Below are 21,554 nucleotides of genomic sequence, written 5' to 3' on the forward strand. Positions count from 1 at the left end.
CGGAGCTTGCAGTGAGCTGAGATCCGGCCACTGCACTCCAGCCTGGGCGACAGAGCGAGACTCTGCCTAAAAAAAAAAAAAAAAAAATTGGGCTATGGTACAGACACTACAAGGCCTCAGCTGACCCCATGGAGGCTCTGCAGCTCAGATGGCCCTGCAGAGTTGTCTCAAGTTTGGGAAGCAGCTGTGCATATGTATTCTAGAATGGACCAGTCATTGGATGTCCTTGGGTGAGGCCGTTCTCTTTAGCCAAGGGCAATTCCCTGCAAGAGCTGACATCTGAGGGCTGACAGCTGGCAGTGTGCCCAGCAGCTGGGGGAATCCATCTTCTAGTCCTAAGCAGTATGGCTCAGAGTCCACTAGTTCCTTACAATCCTATGCACTCCTGGGCCACCCATGTCTGCCAAGCCCCTGCAGGAGCTGGAGGCCAGTGACAAATGAAAACACCCCTTGGGAATTGCCATTCCTTTTCTTTCTTCTAGCAAACATTTACTGAGTGCGTTGGAACCGTGGCAGCATATGCACACTTAATGTACGTAAATTCAGTAATACGAGCCCTGAAAGAAAAAACAAAATTTAAATAAAGCTAAGAAACTAGCTTTTGCATGTATTTTGTTTATATTGTACGTTGCAGATTATATGTTTCTTTTTCCCTATTACCGTATAAGGTTATATGCACAGGGCGACATGCGCTACACTAAGTGGATGAGTTAAGAGATTTTCAAGGGCTTTTCTCTATATGATTTTTACCTACTCTGCCGGCTGGCATTAGCATTAGCATCTAAGGCTTCTGTGAGATTCCACTGTACCTACCTGTGTGAGGCCTGTGTGTGGAGAAGGGAAAGATGTATTCATTTTCGTGCATGGCCAGGTAATGACACACTAGTGGAGGAGAGAGGTAGAGGCACATGCAACATGCTGTGGCAATGAACTTGGATGGGAAGGGGGAGTGCTCCTGAGGGTTTGTTCCTTCCTGTCTGTCCCATAGCCACTGCCCAGTACAGTCTCCATTACTCACCACTGCTGAGCTGCCAGACAGCTGCCGGGAAAATCCTTCTAAAACACACATTCTTGTTCAAAATCCTCCAGGCGCTCCCCATAGCTTTGGGGATAAAACTCAGACTCTAAGCTCCCAGCTGAGGACTTTTCTGCTCTAGCTGGCTTAGATATGCCCTTCTAGCTGACGCTTGTCACTCCTTAACCCACCCCCTTGGCTCCAGCCTGAACACCTTCCCCAAACTTGTCCTGTGGTTTCCCATGTCCAGATCTTTGCACGCACGCATCGCTCTGCCTGGAATCTCCCTTCCTACCTGCTTCATCCAGGCCCAGGCTGCTCAATCTCCTCACTGTTAACGCTTAGGGCTGTGGAGTTTCTTCACACGGTGCACTGTCCTGTGCATTATACGATGTTTAGCAGCATCCCTGGCCTGTGCCCATGCATGAGATGCCAGAAGCCCCTCCCAGCTGTGACAACCAAAATATGTCTCCAGGCATTGCACACGTCCCCTGGTGGGCAAACCTGCTCCTGGCTGAGAACTACTGACTTAGGCAGTGCTTTTGGAACTTGGTTTAACCATGACCTTTCCCAGCACCTTCTCCTGGCTCCTATGCCTATGGGCCCCACCTTTGTGTTCCAGCAGACCCTGATACTCACCCCAATCAAAGCCTTTGCCCCCAACTCCCATTAGTTGGTTTACTTGTATTATTTCCCCATGCAACTCCTCAAGGACGGGAGTCATGTTTTATTTATGCTTGAAACCTCGGCACTCAGAATAGGAACTGGCACATAATAGATGCGGTGTCTCTATTTGTTGGGCAAATGAACCAACAAGTGTGTCAACCAGAAGAGGTGATTCCTGAGCTGAGACTTGAAAAAACAGGGCATGTTTCTACCTCTGAGCCAAATACACATTAGGTTTGACCGAATATCAGAACCTTAGGCAGATTTCCATTGCCATTTGGAGTTCACTGTCGATGGTGGTTATTCAACTAACTGTGTTGGCAAAAGTAACAGAAACCCCAACTTAAATCATCTTAAAACCTGAATGGGATAAGTTGTTTACGGTAAATCCAGGCATGGTTTGGTTGAGGCCCCAGTCTGTTCCTCTGCATTAGACACAGCTCTGTGTTCTCCTGTGTGTTGGCTGCATCCACAGGTGGACTCTGGTAAGAAATCCCAGGCCTCATATCTACATCCTGCATGGACCAGTGCAAGAGAGAATTCTCTTTTCCCAACCTCCAGACAAGGTGTATGGGGGTTACTCTGACTGACCATCATGTGCCAAGTGTCCACCCCTTCATGAACCACTGTAGCAATGAATGCAGGGAGATTACACTGATTAAATTAACCTGGTCAGTCCCCAGCGATGGAGCTGGGGCAGCTTAGTCCCAGCTAGCCCCCCCGGCTAGAATACAGGAAGAGGAGATATATGCCGAGGCCATCACAGTGCCTGCTACAGTACCTGCTGCTTGAGGAACACTTGTAGTTGGACTTCTTTATTTAGAGAGACAGATCTTGCTCTGTCGCCCAGGCTGGAGTACAGTGACACAATCACAGCTCACTGCAGCCCCAACCTCCTGGGCTCAGGCGAGCCTCCCTCCTCAGCCTCCCAAGTAGCTAGGACTAGGGGAGTGACACTGTGCCTAGTTAATTAAAAAAAAATTTTTTTTGGTAGAAATGGGGTCTCCCTATGTTGCCCATAGAGGTTGGTTGGTCTAGAACTCCTGGCTTTGAGCAATTTTCCCACCTCAGCCTCCCAAAGTGCTGGGATTATAAACATGAGCACTGTGTTGGGCATTTTAAGGAGCACACCCAACAGTCTCCTTCATGTCACTCTTCCCTCCAGTTTCATCCTGTTGTCATCTTCTTGTTTTTTGTTGTTGTTGTTGTTTGTTTTTGAGACGGAGTTTCATTAGTGTTCCCCAGGCTGGAGTGCAATGGTGCGGTCTCAGCTCACTGCAACCTCCACTTCCTGGATTCAAATGATTCTCCTGTCTCAGCCTCCCAAGTAGCTGGGATTACAGGTGTCCGTCGCCATGTCCAGCTATTTTTTATTTATTTTATTTTATTTTTATTTTTAGTAGAGACAGGGTTTCACCATAGTGGCCAGGCTGGTCTCGAACTCCTGACCTCAGGTGATCTGCCCGCCTGTTTCTCCCAAAGTCCTGGGATTTTTACAGGCGTGAGCCACTGCGCCCAGCCCTCTTGTTGTCTTTGGTTGGCCCTTTCTGAAGGGAAAGAACAGCGTGGTGTTGTGTAATGACTACTATTCACTGTGGGCTCTGGAAGTCCAGGCTGCAGTCAGAAGTTCATGTTTTGGACACAAGTAGAGTGATAGAGGGATTTTGTGCATCTGTCTGATTTTTTCAAGAGCTGAAGAGGCGAAAGGGCAGACTTGAGTGGATGGCAGGGAGAGCCTGTTTGTGGTGGAATAGTGCTGACTCATGGGAGAGATCCTCCCAGTCTCCTTGCTCCCTGCAGTGCCAGCTCAGCTAAGATGAAAAAAAGCAGGTGATGACTCACCTAGAAAGCAAAATGCAAATTAACTTTCCACGAGAGAAAGCCATTCTTAATGTGTTTACTTTGGGGTTGATTCCTTTTTAAGAGGTTTTTGATTACGACTGTGGTTTATATATTGTTCTTGAAGTTCACAGGTAGTACCTTGGAGGGGCTGTCCTCATAGCTTATGGAGCTAGGCTACTTACGAGCTACATGAAGTTAGGCCAGTTACCTACCTATCTGCACTTTATTTTCTCGTCTGTAAAATGGGGATACCAGTGGTACCTACTTTCTGAGGATGTTGTGGAAATTAAATGAGTTAATGCAGACAAAGCATGTAGAAAACAGGCAGTGAACGTTAGCTATTGTAACTCCCCAGGAGGGAGAGGGCGATAACTCTCCTTTTCCTGTTTCTTTTCTTTTCTAGCAGTTACTACTCTGTTTTTGTTGTTGTTGTTTTGAGACTGTCTCAGTCTCTCGCCCAGGCTGGAGTGCAGTGGTGTGATCTCAGCTCACTGCAACTTCTGCCTCCCAGGTTCAAGCAATTCTCCTGCCTTAGCCTCCTGAGTAGCTGGGATTACAAGCATGTGCCACCATGCCCAGCTAATTTTTGTATTTTTAATAGAGGTGGGGTTTCATCATGTTGGGCAGGCTGGTCTGGAACTCCTGACCTCAAGTGATCCACCCAGCTCGGCCTGCCACAAGTAGTGGGATTACAGGTGTGAGCCACCATGCCCGGCCTGCACTTACTGCTTTGAATTGTGTCACACACCAAAGAGAGGACTGTACTCCTCCAAGGGTGCCTTTCTTCAGCATGACCGGACAAGAGATGGACTTGGTGAAGGGTGCCTGGGACCTCTCCCACCTTGCTGTAGTACAAGGCCACACTTCCAGAGATGACCTTTAAGATAATGGTTTTGCAAACACAGGGTGGGACAGTGGTTGCAACTCAAGGCAAATGGATCTTGCTCAGTGATTGAATTTCCCCTGCTCCTTAGAGAGCGGCAAGTTGTGGGGGAAGAAAGACAGGAAGTTGAGCTGGCAACTGAGACTTCTGTTACATGGGGAAGATGTTTTGCTTTGAGGGCAGTGAGTAAGGCTAAGAGCGTTGGAGCATCTTCTTTTATCCTTGCCTGTCCCATCTTCATGGTCTCAGTGGAGACTCTGATTATGGGTCACTCTCTGAAAGGATGTCCCTATTTCCTTAGAAGTCTATGAGAGACCCTTTCATGTCTTTTCTACCCACCTGAAACACAGAAACAGCATGCTGTCCTCACATCCCATAGCACTGGAGTGATGGTAGATCATCCTTTGGAAAGGCATCAGAATGAAATCTGAAATTTTGCTGACATTTTTAAAAAATTCCATTTGCACACCTTTGCAGAAAAGTCATCAAGCCATTATTTTGAACCCCACTGCCTGTTCTGAGGGCAAGCAATCTCACTTTATTATTAGAGAAGCTTCTGGGATGCAGGCTCATAGGAAAGGTCTCTCTGCTCCTATACCATCATGGTCTTCTTCCCACCTGGTGAAGTGAGAACTCCCTGAAATGTGGTTTCCAGAAGCAACTTTCTAAATATGTCTCTGCTTCCTCAGTAACAGGCAGCACTTGCAGTGGGCAGAGGAGGCATTAAATGGAGAGAAGTGGCACTGTTTGTGTGGCCCAAAGGACTCCAATTGGTGGAAAAGAAAAATGGACATGGAGCCAGATACATTTCATCATGGCCAGATGGCCCAGGAATTTATCTTGCTGAAACCCCCACTCGGTCTCTGGGCCCTTGCCATGAAGTTGCATAATTTGTTCAGAATCTGTTCTTGCAGGATGGAGCTGCGATTGACAGTGAGCTGAAAATCAGGGCTTTGGGGCAGGGTTTGGAGAGGGGCTTCAACTTCCTGTGCTCCAGAAATGAAGTACCAAGGTGAGGCAAAGTGACGTTACACCCACTTGTGGAAAGTGTGGGTTTGTAAAACCCCTGTTCACTTTAGGGCTCCTAACTCAAGAAATTCTAGAATAAGTGGCCTCAAGAGCCCTTTATCCCTCTTCGTTAAGCCCATTCTAGATAAAACTGTTTCATTCATTTTAGACACATGGGAATGTCTTTTACTGTTAAAGACTTTTGAACAGGAATTCTCCGGACTTTTAAGACTCATTTCCACTCATTCATTCAATGAGTGTTTATTCATGTTCTACCACACGCCATTCTGGGATGCAGCAGGAAACATGACAATGTCCTGCCCTCATGGGGCTTATCCAGTAGTCACCACTTATCTGTGGTTTCAGTTACTTGCAGTCAACTATGGTATGAAAATATTAAATGGGAAATTCCAAAGATAAACAATTTATACGTTTTAAATTGTGTGCCATTCTGAGTAGTGTAATGAAGTCTAACGCCATCCCACTCCATCCCACCCAGGACAGAAGTCTTCCCTTTGTCCAGCTTATCCTGGTCAACAAGGATAAAGTCTGTGCTACCCAGATGTCAGTCACTGTCGCAGCATGCCAGGGCTTGTGTTCAAGTAACGCTTATTTTACTTAACGGTGGCTCCAATGGGCGAGAGTGATAATGCAATTCGGATATGACAAAGAAAAGCTCTGTAGTGCTTCCTTTAATAGGTGAGAGTTGCTGACTTAGTAAGGAAAGAAAAAAAATTGTATCCCAAGGTTGCTAAAATCTCTGGTAACAATGAATCTTTTTTTTTCTTTGAGACAGAGTCTAGCTCTGTCACCCAGGCTGGATTGCAGTGACGCAATAATGGCTCACTGCAACGTCCGCCTCGTGGGTGCAAGTGATTCTCCTGCCTCAGCCTCCCAAGTAGCTGGGATTACAGGCATGTACCACCACACCCGGCTAATTCTTGCCTTTTTAATAGAGATGGGGTTTCACCATGTTGGCCAGGCTGGTGTTGAACTCCTGACCTGAAGTGATCCACCAGCCTCGACCTCCCAAAGTGCTGGGATTACAGGCGTGAGCCACCGTGCCCAGCCAAGAATGAATCTTCTACCCATGAAATTGTGAACAGTATATTGTTATAATTGTTCTGTTTTATTATTAGCTATTGCTGTTAATTTCTTATTGTGCCTAATTTATAAATTAAACTTTATTATAGGTTTGTGTGGGAAAAAACATCATGTATATAGGATTCATTACTCTCTACAATTTCTGGCATCCAGTGGGGGTCTTGAAACAAAATTTTACCCTGAAGATAAGGGAGACTAACGTATTACACTAGGGAAAACTGACAACAAACACCCACGCGCATAGATGTACAGCACAGTGTCGGGAAGGCTATGGAGGAACATAACTCAGGGAAGGCAGTGGAAAGTACCAGGAGCTTCTCTGAATAGCTTGGACAGGGCAGGGCCCTCCAGGGAGGTGACTTTTGAGCAGACCTAAAATGCTGGCCCCAGGGGAAGAGCTTTCCAGGCAGAAAGTACAGCAACTGGAAGGGCCCAGACATGCTTGGGGAGCTCAGAGACCATTAAGGAGACCGGGGTAGCACAGTTCCTCTTGTTGGTAAAAAGTCTTGGCTTCAACTCCTGCCTTTCCTTCACCCTCACATCCAATCTATCAGCAGCTCTGCCAGTTCTCTTCCAAAATACATCTTGAACTCACCCACCCCTTGTCTGTCCATGACCACCCTACCCAGGCCCCTGTCGTCTCTTCTGGCCTGGGTTACAGCAATAGCCACAAGCAAGTGCTTCCTAACTGGCTTCCCATAAATTCCAGTCACATTTCTTCCCTGCTTGAAATTCTTCAGTCATTTCCCATTGCCCTTTGACAACAGTCCAGCCTTCTTACCATGGCCTTTCAGACCCTGCGTGATCTGGACCCTGCCTTCCTCTCCAGCCCTATGTCCTAACAATTAGGGCTTCAGCCATGTATTAGATCCATGTATTAGTTTGCTAAGGGCACAGACTAGGTGGCATGGTTTAAACAACAGACGTTTATTTTCTCACAGTTCTGGAGGTTATAAGTTCTAGATCAAAGTGTTGGTAGGGTTGGTTTCTTCTGAGGGCCATGAGGGAAGATGTGTTCCAGGTCTCTTTCCTGAGTTTATGAAAGGCCATCTCTTCCCTGAGCCTTCATATCGGCTTCCCTTTATACATGCTGTGTCCAAATTTCCTCCTCTTAGAAGGATCAGTCCTTTTGACCCAAAGGTCCACTCTAATGACCTCATTTAACTTAATTATCTCTGTGAAGGCCCCATCTCCAAATACAGTCACATTCTGAGATGCTGGGAGTTAGGACTTCAACATAAAAATTTTGTGGGGGACACAGTTCATTCTGTAACAGTCCTTTCTTTTTTTCAAGCACTACCCACTCTCTCTCACCTCTGGGCTTTTTCATAAGCTTTCCTACAACCATCACATGGGCAACCTCTTCTCCTCCTTCAGGTCTGAAAACATGGCACCTCCTCAGAGAAGCTTTCCCTGACCATCCACATCAAGCTACCTATGTCAACCCATTATGTTTCTTTTATTATGGGAAAATTGACATATGGTAAAAATGTACAGGTTGTTAGTATACAATGTGATGAGCTTTGACAAATGTGTATGCCCTTACAACCACCAAACCAATGAAAATACCAAATGTTTTCATCACTCCCAGAAAACTCCCTCACGTTTTTTTTTTTCAGTCAATATTCAGCTCACCCGTAGGCAACCACTTGTCTGATATAAACCACTATAGTTTTGCCTGAACTTCATATAAATGGATTTATTCAGTATGTACTCTTTTGTGTCTGACTTCTTTCACTCAAGACTCATCTATGTTATTGCATGTATGAGTATTTTATTCTCTTTTATACTGGGTACTATTCCGTTGTATACATATAATACTATTTGTTTATCCATTATCCTATTGTTGGACATTTGAATTGCTTCCAGTTTGAAGCTAGTATGAAAAAAAAACTGCCATAAGCATTTTCATGTGTTTTCTTAACAAGTGTTTTCATTTATCTGGATAAATATGTAGGAGTGGAATTTCTGGGTCATAGGGTAGGTATATGTTTAAGAAATTACAGTCAAATTTACAAAGTTTTTGCATTGCTGCCCCTCCCACTAGCAATATAACAGTTCTAATTTTAGTCTTCAACGTCACCAACATTTGTTGTTATTAATCTTTCTCATTTTAGCCATCCCACTGAATGTGAAATGATATAATTTCCTTATTACAAATGATGTTGATCATCTTTCCATGTGTTTATTGGACATTTTTGTGTCTTCTTTTGTTGAGGTAGCTCTTCAAGCCTTTTGCCCAATTTCTAAATTGAGTTGCTTGTCTTTTTGTTATTCATTTGTAGGAACTATTTATATATTGTGGACACAAATATTTTCTTGTGGTTGGTAGCTTGTCTTTCCATTAGTTGTCTGATAAGATAGTAGTTTTAATTTTGAATAATACTTAAAGCTACAGAATGTGCCCCAGGACTAAATTGTTTTGGAATATCTTTTAAGAAGAAGATACTTGGGGTTCCCAGCAGGGCTATAATTTCCTTCAAGTTTGTTCTCATGGTGTTTCAAAGAGAGGATGAAGTCATGTGGGTACTTAGCCACTGTGTGTACCATCCTAGATGTGTTGGACTGGTTCGCTCATTTTAAAACAACATTGAAAGAATTGCAGGTGCTTGCTCTATCCAGTGGCCACCATGAAGCACAAGACCAGGGGCCCATATATGGAGGAAGAATGGCTTAAATGTCTTCTAAATACTGTGGCCTTTGCTGCTGAGTTCTGATATACCATAACTCTCCAAAACTATAATCACGTGTATATCCTCTCACCTGGTAATTCTCCTTCTAGAATTGAACCTAAGGATAAACTCATGATTATATGCAAAGTTCTTTTTTTATTATTATTATTTTTGAGACGGAGTCTCGCTCTGTCACCCAGGCTGGAGTGCAGTGGTGCGATCTTGGCTCACTGCAACCTCCGCCTCCCGGGCTCAAGCAATTCTCCTGCCTCAGCCTCCGGAGCAGTTGGGATTACAGGCATGCGCTATGTCACCTGGCTAATTTTTGTGTTTTTAGTAGAAGCAGCATTTCAACATGTTGCCCAGGCTGGTCTCGAACTCCTGACCTCAAGTAATCCACCTGACTTGGCCTCCCAAAGTGCTAGGATTACAGGCGTGAGCCACTGCGTCCAGACATATATGCAAAGTTCTAAACACAAGGATACTTATTCCAGCTTTGTTCATATAGTAAGATATTAGGAAAACATCTAAAATAGTGGACTGTTAAATATATGGTAGCCTAAAAACTCCATTCATTAGAATACTATGAAGTCCTTAAAGTTATTCTCTATGAATATATTTATTTATTCATGGAGATACTTATTTACAATATTGTTGATTTAAAAAGGTTTCAGAATAGTGTATTAATGTAATGTCATTTTAAAAAACCTTATATATGCACGCATATGTAAGTGTGTGTGTTTACATATGTGTATATATATGCCTACATATATATGTATATGTGTGTATGTATTCTGTTTATAAAATCATGACCCAAACAGCTTGGTCTGAGAGAGTATCTAAGTCAAAAGAACTCTGCCAACAAAAGTAGTTTTTGAATACCTCTACTCCTTTACTTATATTTTTATATGTGAGAAGGCAAGTACATAATAGTCATTAAAACTTTCTAAATTCCCTTAATTCCTCTCCCATTTACATGCCACACCTGCTTCTGCACCTCTCTTGAAAATCTCACCATAAAATTCTGCAGCCCACACCTCTTCTGCCTCTCATTGCCCATCCCCACTTCCTGGTCTCCATCACACACACAATCTGTGTGGCAAAGCGTGGGCTCTCCTTGGAAGTGGAAGAGGGAGAAACTGACCTGGGTCAAGCCCACACTCTCTGTAGTGGCCTGGGGCAGTGGGGAGGCCGTTGGCAGTTCTTTAGTATTCATAGGCCGTTGGCAGTTCTTTAGTATTCATAATCCTCATCCTATTTCATATGCGTAGAACACATCTGGAAGGATGTGCACGAGGTCAAAACGTTAACAGTAGTTATTTCTGGTGATCGGATTAGAGTAGATTTTAATTTTCTTCTTTTTGCTTATCTGTGTTTTCTAATTTCCTACCATGAACAGACATTCCTTGATGAATATTTTTAGAATTTTTATTGAAGTATATCTTGATTAGTTTATAAAAATAGCTTTTGGAAAAAAATGAGTTTCTCAGACCTTTTCAAGAATGGGAAGTCATAGAAGCAAGTATGGTCCATTCCAAGTTAAAGAGGTTTAAAAATAAATTCTCTGTCCCAGATACAGCCCCAACCCAAGCCAACTGTCAGCCAACACTGGGAGGTCTGTCTTTGCTCCTGTCTCCCCTCTTTTGTCAAATAAAAGCAAAAGGCATTTTCAGAAATGTGCCAGTGAGGGAGAAGGGTTTAGGGCAAGTTCAGCCAGTCGATGTGATATCTCGTATCTGAAAATGGACACAACTGCAGAGCTCTGAGAGGCTGAGTGAGGAAACCCACATGGAAAAGGTGGCACAGAGCTGGCACACCATAGGTCCGTGAGTCAATTTGAGCACCTATTATGTTTGTTCATTGAACAGACAGTTACAGCTTCACCTCTGGACAAGGTCCCGGATTGGGGGCTGTGAATACAATGATAAATAAGACACTGACCCAACCCTGAAGGAGTTCTCAGTCTATGGGAGGAGGTAGATAACAGCAAAAATAATAATTGCAGCTGATGTTTATTAAACAAATGTTGATGTGCCAGATACTGTGAGTGCTTCGTATTTATACATTGATGCTTTTCATCCTTATAGTAATCTATAAGGTAGATTATCTCAATAAATATTTTATCTTCTTTTCTGGTCATAGAAATTTGTTTGACTCTGTCAGAGCCCACAGCTATAGTATGGTAATGGATCTTTATATATAGAGAGTGGGTAAGAGCTTAGGTACCGGAATCAAACTTTCTGTGTTCAAATCTCAGCTCTGCTAATTATGGGCAACACATTTTTCTTTCAGTGCCTTAATTTCCTTGTCTGTAAAGTGGCAATATTCATAGTTGTTACTTTATAAGTTCTTATAAGGACGAAAAGAGCTGAAATGTATAAAGTACTTAAAACAGTGCCTGGCATGTAAGCTGTTGATAAAGATGAGCTGCTATTATTGCTGTTGCTATTATCCATTTCCTCCCATTGACTGGGAGCTCCTTGAGGGCTGGGTCACTATCTTATTAATTATTGTATCCATCACCCCCAACCCAGGGCCTAGTACAGGGTTGAAACCAATAATTGTCTGTTAAGCAAAAGGACAAACTTATCACTATTCATATGTTTTAGGTGGGGTGGGAGGTGCAGGGGATGGTTCCCTTCATGAGTGGATGTCAGATTTCCCCCAAAGATGATGATAATAGGAGCAGTATGGCATCTCCTAGAGCAAGTAGAGTCCAAGAAACATAAATGTCAGACCGTAGTTCAACTCTCCCATTTTACAGATGAGGAGCCTGAGGCTTATGGGGTTCCTGCGACTTCTTATTGTCATGCAACTCATTAACATTGGAGGAAATGTGTTAGGGAAAGTGGGCCTTTTATCTTAACCTCAACTTCCACCTCAAGGGTGTTATAAATAAAGTTTCAGTGCTGCAAAAGAATTAGCACTTGAATATAAATTTTTTTTTTTTAATTCTCAGCAAGGCAAGTTACTTCTATAGAAGGGTGCACCCTTACAGATGGAGCAATGGTGAGCGCACACTTGGATAAGGGAGGAGAAGGGGTTCTTATCCCTGACGCACATGGCCCCTGCTGCTGTGTCGTTCCCCTATTGGCTAAGGTTAGACCACACAGGCTAAACTAATTCCGATTGGCTAAAGAGTGACGGGTTGAGTGGTTTGGTGGGAAAAATGGTTATGACAGAGCAGGTAATTGGAATGAGTCAGGGTGGAGTAGGTAATCAGAACGAGTCAGGGTGGACCAGGTAATCGGAATGAGTCAGGGTGGACCAGGTAATCGGAATGAGTCAGGGTGGACCAGGTAATCAGAATGAGTCAGGGTGGAGTTGGTAATTGGAATGAGTCAGGGTAGAGCAGGTAATTGAAAAAAGTTTCTTTATGAGGAAGTTAAGTTTAAAAGTAGAAGGCAAAGAATTGAACATACTGACGTACTGACTCTTTGAAAAGAAATTTAGAACTTATACCTAGCAAGGGGAAGTGGACAGAATTTATTTCAGTTTAAGTTCACAAAGCTTGATTAAATGCCAAGTGCCTGTGCTAGGCTTCTGAGAAACAGAAGTGAAATGGCTTCAGGGAGTATCGGTCTTGGGGAAGTCACACTTTAAGGAAATCCAAGTGTGATGAGAGGAAGCCCAGGTATAATGAGAGCTAGTCTTGTTTCTATCTGTAGCTATCGAGTGATGATTGGTGGCCTGATCAAGCCTGTTGAGAGCATACTTGGACCTTCCAGTTAAAGGGAACTCCCCATGCGGAATGGAAACCTTATGGGGGAAGCAGAGGCTGATCTCCATTCGGGGGTCATGGGGTCGGTGGCAGTGGGAGCCTGGAGAAAAAGTCTACCTTCCCAGCAAAGGTAGCACTTACATATGTGTGTATATGTATAACACATATATGTGCGGTGGCCTAGCACTGTTCCCTACCAACCTTACTGAAGGAACTCACACACCCCCAGTACTAACCCACCCCAGAGCTCTTGGGGCAGTGGGAATAGGGAAATGTTGCTACGGAGGATGCTTTTGCCCTAAGGCACAACTATAAATTCATGTGATAATAGATCTACCAATATGGCTGGAAATGCATAGCACAGCTCAGGGGTGGGGAAATCGTACCTCAGCTCACCCCTGTGCTGTTAATCTCCCACCTGGGAGCAGTTTAGCATTGAGCCTCCATTATGTATCAGGGAGACTCTGGATGTCGGGAGGAAGGGCCTTGTGTGGCTAGCAACCGGCATGAGCAGGACATTGTCATGAGAGGCAGTGCCGTGCTGCAGGATGTGTGCGGGTCAGGAGCTGGGAGCAGGAGCCTCTGCCATTGCCTGCCTCTGAGTAACTTCAGATAAGTCACCTCCCCATATGTAAAACGGGGCTTGAGTTTAGTGATCTCCTAAAGTCCCTTCGGGCTCTGCAATTCAGTTTTGAATGTTCTATGCATTGTGAAGAACATAACTTTCAAGAGTTGCATTTGCTGTTGTAGAAGGTATCTCCAGGCAAAACCACATCTCAACAGGCAGATCTGCTGGCTTTCAGGAAGCATGTTTCCCAGTCAGTGACCTTAAGCCTTTCTCTAAAAAGCCTCTAAGAGCAGAAGAGCCCCAATGCGTCCCCCAGCCCAGGGGTTTGGGGGTCATGCACCCAGGCATGAAATGTCTTTGAGTTCTTGTTTATGATTGCAAAGGTAACTTTACATTCTACTCCAGAATCTGTCCTTGCTCTTATTAGTATAAAAATAGTACATATTTTAAATTACTTACTGTAGATGTTTGTTGATAAGTCTAGACTTAGAGGCTGATAGAAAACCTCACTTTTCGTCTTGAACTTTAGCCAAGTCCTAACTCTAGGAGATAAGATGACAAGAAATGTATATTTTTTGTGTGCTTTCTGTATTTTCACTTTCTTCGCTAATGAGCATGTATTAATTTAATGCTAAAAAGGTAAATATATTTTTTAAAATGAAGTATAACGCAGTTATGACCTTCATGTGTAATATTTAAGGAGGGAAGGACTCCCCATTTTGGGTGAATTCCCTCATGACATTTACTTGCTGTGCTTATTGTATGCATCAGGGTGCTTTATACATAGTAATTACATGGAAATATGTGCAATTGAATGAATAAAGTAATAATGATGATGATGATGATGACAGCAACTAGTATTGTTTTTACCATGTGCTACTACTCTAAGATCTTTAGATGTACCTTTATTTAATCGTTATAAAAGCCTTTGAGGCAGTATTATCCTCATTTCACAGATGAGGAAACTGAAATACCAAAAAGTTAAAGTAACTCTCCCGGTTGGAATGTTTTGAACACACTGTCTTTTATCTTCTTTGTGCACCTTTTATTTCTGGCTATTGCTGTGGCATCTGCCACAAGGCAGCAGCCTCCCCGTATCGCCTTGGCGGTCCCTATCTCTTCCCTTTTGTGTTCTTGCACCCTGAGATTCATGCATGTCCAGACTGGTGGAATAAACTCCTACAGGCATCCCCACCTAATGATGGCAGAGAAGCCTCAGAGCAAGAAAGCAGACACTTATGAAGCAAGCATTCATTAGCAGGCAAGCACAAGACCATCCATGCAGCCTGCTCTGGAAGCTTATGAAGTCCCAGCTGTCTGCCCACCCTGGTACTGAAGGTGCACACTGAATGAAAGGTTCAGTGAAGAAAGGCAGGAGAATGTTCTAGATCAGTGAATTTCAAACTTGAACGGGCATCGGAATCTCCTGGAGGGCTTATTAAAGCACATATTGCTGGGCCTCGCCCCCAGAGCTTCTGATTGCGTACCATGCCTTAAGAGCCGTGATCTAGAAGCAGGATTTTGTTATTCTCTCTGATAACTAGCATCAGGCAATGAGCACTTCCTTAACCAATGGCTGGAAACAGGACCATTTAGGGAGTGAATCTAGAATGCTACCCCTCTGGGTGTAGATTACAAGACGTTCCAGGGTCTTATACCCGAAGGCATAGAGGTGGGGAATGTCTCTAAAATATTTTAGAGAGTACCATTAATGTCATCAGTGAAAGCCATTTCTCAAGTCTGTTACACTAACAGGCAAAGCCTGCAGCGGTGGTCAGACTATGGGCAACTGAAGTACACACCGATACCCAGAGTGTAGACTTCCTGATAGAGGACACTGACTACCCCACTAGTGTGAATTCCTGGATAGGGTACGTAGAATATAATTTAACTTAGCACAGATGCACACCAGCATCTGTTCAAGTGAATGTTTTAGAGTAAATTGCGGAGCACCTTCATGGGAAGGAAAGTTAATTATCACATCAATGGGCTTTGTTTCCTCCCACAGACTGAGCCTGAAATCATAGAGGAAACCAACATTGACAGAGTTCATGAGCCCCGGGGCTATTCCAGGTCTCGGCAGGTGAAAGGCCATTCAGAGACCTCCACGCTGAGCTCCCAGCCATCCATCGACGAGGTCAGGCAGCAGATGCACATGCTGTTGGAGGAGGCCTTCAGCCTGGCGTCCGCGGGCCACGCAGGCCAGAGCCGGCACCAAGAAGCCTACGGCTCAGCCCAGCACCTGCCCTACTCGGAGGTGGTGACCAGCGCTCCGGGGACCATGACGCGGCCCAGGGCCGGGGTGCAGTGGGTGCCGACCTACCGTCCAGAAATGTATCAGTACAGCCTGCCTCGGCCGGTAAGTCGTTCATCCCACCCGCCTGCCATCATTGGGTCAGTCTGCCCAGTGAGTTCCAACAGAAGACTCAGAGCAGGGGCTTCTACAGATAAAAGCTTTGGGATCTGGAGATGAACTATGCTGGGCCTTCATCCCATCATCCCATCTTCCACCCATGATCCAAAGCCTAAGCTTTTGACTCCTGTGGGCAATCCCTTCTCTCCAGCCATAATGTGTTTTAGAATGAATTGCCTTTTCTAATATCCCTCCTGTAAATGGCTGACCGTGTTCTTCACGCACTAGTGGTTTCCTACACTTTCAAGCCTGAGACCCACTTTAAATATCAAAAGGCATCTCAGAGCCACATGCTAAGGGGTTGTGTGGCCTGATGGTTAAGCGCACAGGCTTTGAGCCAGGTGGCTCGACTTTAAATCTCAGGTCTACCAGATGAAAGTTGACAAAATCAGAATGGAATCACGTGTTAAATAAAATTAAATGAAAAAATTTTAAAAACCTGGCAAATAGCTATAGCCAGGGAAGGCCAGGAAGGGAGGGTTTTCATACATAAATGCCTGATAGCAAGAACTATCACAAAAGACTGCAAAAGTCACAATCTTGCACAAAGGCCATTGCAGCCTTACACACAAAAAAATACTTGTGCGAGGACGTCTGTCCAGCAACTGCCTGTCCAGGCTTGAACTGGTACCACACTTGTCATTGATTTTTGCAGCCAAGAATACTTTTCTCAAAACAATTATGCAATCCTCCCTATTTTTCCTTTAAAAACTTTTGTCTTCCTTTACCTCCCTGAACACAGTTTACTATGGCATGGGTATTCCCATTGCAATACCCATTCGCAAATAAACATCATTATTTTTAGAGACAAAAATAAAGTTTGTTATTTAGGTTGACAGCCACTTCCTGGCTTTGTAACTTGGGAAAATTAAAGTCTTTACAAATGAGAAAAATAAGCTACTTTCTAGACTTGTAAAGATTAAATGAGTTGGTATATGTAAGGTACTGTAAGAATGCTTGGTACATAGTAAATGCTATACAAATATTAATCATGGGTTGGGCGTTGTGGCTCATGCCTATAATCCCGGCACTTTGGGAGGCCGAGATGGGCTGATCGCTTGAGCTCAAGAGTTCGAGACCAGCCTGGGCAACGTGGTGAAACCCTATCTAAACAAAAATTAGCCAGGTGTGGCTAATATGTGCCTATAGTCCCAGCTATTTGGGAGGCTGAGGTGGGAGGATTGCTTGAGCCCAGGAGGCAGAGGTTGCAGTGAGCCAAGATTGTGAGGCTGCACTTCAGCCTGGGTGACACAGTAAGACCCTGTCTCTGAAAAAAAAAAGAATATTGTGATTATTAAGTAGCAATTATATTTCCATATTTGAAAAAACATCCAATGACTGAAAGCTTCTGTAATTTACACTTGATCTTAGTAAAAAAAAACCAAGAAGTTATAAGTTTTTGTGATTTAAATCACAATTTTAATGAGTTTGCATTTCATTCATCACCATAGCATCTAAAATATATCTTTTAAAAAAGACATAGTTTTATAAACCATAGACTGTGATAGACAATGCCTTGTGCATGTATAGATGCCAGATTCTGGGAGTCTGGGATGAGTTCTGGGTTTCAGAGAGAAAGGCTTAGACAACCAGATCAAGTGTTCCAACAGGTAAGAAGATACGATGGCCCATAGCTGTCGTATCTCAATTTTGTAAAACCATCTAAAAAAAAAATCCATTGTGGGTCATATAATGAAAACTTAAATGGTTCTGTTTGTTATACTTGTGGCTTAGTGTTTGTGGCAAGGACAAAAACATCAGCATTATGTATATTTTATAAATGAAGCCACCTACAGCGGAAAAGGACTGTGAAATAACACAACAGAGAGATGGGTCGTCAAACTAAAACTAACCTACCTGCCTTCCTTCCTTCCTTCTTTCTTTCCTTCTTTCCTTATTTTTTCTTTCTTTTCTTTCTTTCTGTCTCTCTCTCTGTCACCCAGGCTGGAGTACAAGTTCAGTGGCATGATCTCGGCTCACTGCAACCTCTGCCTCCCAGGTTCAAGCGCTTCTTGTGCCTCAGCCTCCTGAGTAGCAGGGACTACAAATGCATACCACCACACCCGGCTACTTTTTTGTATTTTTATTAGAGAGGGGGTTTCACCATGTTGGCCAGGCTGGTTTCGAACTCCTGACCTCAGGTGATCCACCTGCCTTGGCCTCCCAAAGTGCTAGGATTACAGGCGTGAGCCATCACGCCTGGCTGAACCAGAACATTATTAAAGGCAGTTCTTTTGTTATTAAGGTTTCCTTCTTTATCAACAACCCATGAGGTCCATATTTTCAGGAAAGGAGAAAATAGCTAACAATACAGAGTATAAATAATGATTCTTAACCCAAGCTCATACAGAGTCCTTTTGTGCTATGATAATGTGGAAATCCGTAGAAAAGGTGGCAATTTAGAAGGATAACTGTGATTACTTTCTGTCTTCTAAAGAGGAGGCGCTTTGAGCTCTGCTGGAAGATAATTGGAAGCTAGTGGTTTAAATACACTAGGCCAGGCTAATGGCATTTATATCATGGGAAAGGTTATTGCCGGCGGCCTGGGATTTCTGCAGTGCGGTTCAGGAGACTCTTGATCATATTTTACCCGTTAACTCTGTGAAGAAATTGGACTCCACATCTAATGTCCAATCCAATTTTGCTAGCAGTCATAATGGATCTGTGCCAAGCAGAATGAAAACATCCTACAGTCTTCCTGTTGGTGACAGAGGAGGGGATTTCAAAAAAGACAACAGGGCTAACACATCTTCCCCACTAGACTCTTTACAGATGGAATTAATGGTAATAACAATAACAGCAAGAGTTGGCATCTATTGAGCTCCCGTTGTCTACTGGACACAGCTAAGTGCTATGTAGAAATTATCTCTTCTAATCCAACAACCACCCTATGAGATCAATATTATTATCCCAAAGTACTCAGTGAGGAAACTGAAGCTTGGAGAAGTGAAAAAACTTGCCCAAGTTTAGGCAGCTGTAAATGGCAGAACTGGAGTTAGAACCTAGAGCTGCCTAACTTCAGATCCCACACTCTTTCTACCCGCTGGCCAAAGTGACTTATAGGGACATCTTCCAGGCTCTGATGAGAACTTGAATATCCAAACTTTGGAATATAATCTTCTTATAAGGAAGCTTACCCAAGGCTGGGCTTTGTGGCTCATGCCTGTAACCCCAGCACTTTGGGAGGCTGAGGTGGAGGATGGCTTGAGGCCAGGAATGTAAGACAAGCCCTGAGCAATATAATGAGATCCTGTTTCTACGAAAAAAAAAAAAAAAAAAAAGTTGGCTGGGCCTGTAGTCCTTGCTACTTGGGAGGCTGAGTTGGGAGATCTCTTGAGTCCGGGAGTTCAAGGTTGCCTTGAGCTATGATGACACCACTGTACTCCAGCCTGGGTAATAGAGCAAGACCTTGGCTCTATTTAAAAAAAAAAAAAAAGAAGAAGCTTACCCAGTTGGAGTTTTGTCTGTTCTTATCATTGCCCTAGTAAGGGAGACATCTCCGTTAGGGTAAAATTGGGAATTTTATGGTCTTTTTTTCCTCCTCTCCTCATAAAAACAAACAACTCCCTCCAAGCCTTTGTTAATGATGAAATATGCAGATATATCAGCTATGAATTCCATTCTGCCTCAACACTCGGATTCAAGAAATGTTGGCCGGGCGCGGTGGCTCAAGCCTGTAATCCCAGCACTTTGGGAGGCCGAGACAGGCGGATCACGAGGTCAGGAGATCGAGACCATCCTGGCTAACACAGTGAAACCCCGTCTCTACTAAAAAAAAATACAAAAAAACTAGCCGGGCGAGGTGGTGGGCGCCTGTAGTCCCAGCTACTCGGGAGGCTGAGGCAGGAGAATGGCGTAAACCCGGGAAGCGGAGCTTGCAGTGAGCTGAGATCCGGCCACTGCACTCCAGTCCGGGTGACAGAGCGAGACTCCGTCTCAAAAAAAAAAAAAAAAGAAAAAAGAAATGTTACATTTCTACACCTGTAGTTCCAGCTACTAGGAGACTGAAGTTGGAGAACTGCTTGAGCCCAGGAGTTCAAGGCTGGCCTGGGCAACACAGAACAATCCCATCTCCAAAAAAAAAAAAGAGGAAGAAAGAAAGAAAGAAAGGAAATGTTACATTTCTTGTGTTTCTCCAAATCAATTTGAATCTGTTCTGAACTCCCATCTGGTCCAGGGCATGAGAGATTCAATGCCAGTTATTCTGGGGCTGCTTCCGCCTCTGGTTATACAAAAGTCATTGGTGGTTTGATGAAGTGAGGACACCAGAAAGGAGTGGACCTACACCGGTCACTGTTGACAGTGTGTGGTCCAGCTCACAGGAGTCCTTGAAGGCAGGCTGGCTGTTCTATCATAGCTGGGCCAGATATGATTCTATCTATCTGGGCCAGATTGACTTTTGGATGCTGGCATCCAAAAAGTGACATGGATTTGGGATTTTCAGATTTGGGATGCTCAACCAGTAATCGTAGTCATCTTTCCTCAAGTCACATACCTCTGGCAAATGAGTACCCTTATAAGCTTAGAAAAATCCTTATAGTGAGTAAAATCCACAGTTTATACAGCAAGGCTGCATGATAAGGGAGAGAGAAGGAAGGCGGGAGAGGAAGGCTGGAGAATCCTTGGCCCTCAAACTCAGATGGGCAAGAAAAGTAACTTTCTTTTTCTGTGATCCTCTCCACGTGCCAGAAGCTCAGTCTCAGTTCAGGCTCTTCCTCCGTATTTTCTGGGGACCTACATGATGTTGGGTAGGGGGAAGGCTGCAGTGTCTGGTCCCCATTTGTCCTCATCTCACCACTCCGCCTGGTGTCCCGGAGAAGCCCTTGTTCCCACCTTTTCTCGGGTTGCTCATCCAGGCAGAGCATAGCTGTATCCTCTTTCTCCTACTCAACACGCCCTCACCAGATTCTTCCCTTCCATCCTTCCATGCTTGTGTGTGTGTTCAGGTGAGCTCACTCTGTCCCTTGCTCTGTCATTCTCTTACTGAAGCACACGTGCACACACACGCACCTGCTCCTCTCCAGCGGCTTCTTTGCCACCACACAGGACTGTTAAAGGCACTTCTGGTCTACGTCAATACCACCATACTGTTCTCCTGCACCCCGTGGAGGGAGGGGGAATTCTGTGCTGTTGCCGATTCCTGGCCTTTCCTAGAGGCAGATACAGGTCCCTTGTCTTTTGGATTCCCCAAATTTTGATGGGACTTATGTCCTCTCCTCCACCTCTTCCCCCAGGGTGAGACAGGACAGAGGGCTCCTTTTCCAAGCCCACTGGCATCTAACCTCTTGCTTCCTCTCTGGCTCTCCTCTCCTTCCTATCCACAGAGTGTAAATGTACCTCATTTCTTTGAAATCTTGTTTGTGGCATCAAACTGAGTGTTTTAAGACTTAGGTATTCAAAATCCTAGGTTCTTGCAATTTAGTAGTTTTGGCTTATGAAACTCTGATAAGAAGAGGTGAGTAGATCATAGGTCAGGAGTTCGAGACCAGCCTGGCCAACATGGTGAAATCCCATCTTTACTAAAAATACAAAAATTAACCAGGCAAAGTGGTAGGTGCCTGTCATCCCCAGCTACTCAGGAGGCTGAGGCAGGAGAATCGCTTGAACCTGGGAGGCAGAGGTTGCACTGAGCCGAGATCACATCACTGCACTCCAGCCTGGG

General features: G+C 44.3%; 1 protein-coding gene across 1 annotated transcript in view; it reads left to right on the forward strand.

The window, feature by feature from the left end:
- KIAA1549L (KIAA1549-like ortholog) overlaps positions 1-21,554 on the forward strand; it is a 134,188-nt gene that overhangs the window by 88,591 nt on the left and 24,043 nt on the right. Inside the window, exon 16 of the mRNA XM_011936378.1 lies at positions 15,488-15,838. Within this exon, the coding sequence (XP_011791768.1) occupies positions 15,488-15,838 (351 nt within the window). The remainder of the gene's footprint in view (positions 1-15,487; positions 15,839-21,554) is intronic.

This window comes from Colobus angolensis, unplaced genomic scaffold, assembly GCF_000951035.1.
Source record: "Colobus angolensis palliatus isolate OR3802 unplaced genomic scaffold, Cang.pa_1.0 Scaffold152, whole genome shotgun sequence".
In the NCBI taxonomy this organism is placed as follows: Eukaryota; Metazoa; Chordata; class Mammalia; order Primates; family Cercopithecidae; genus Colobus; species Colobus angolensis.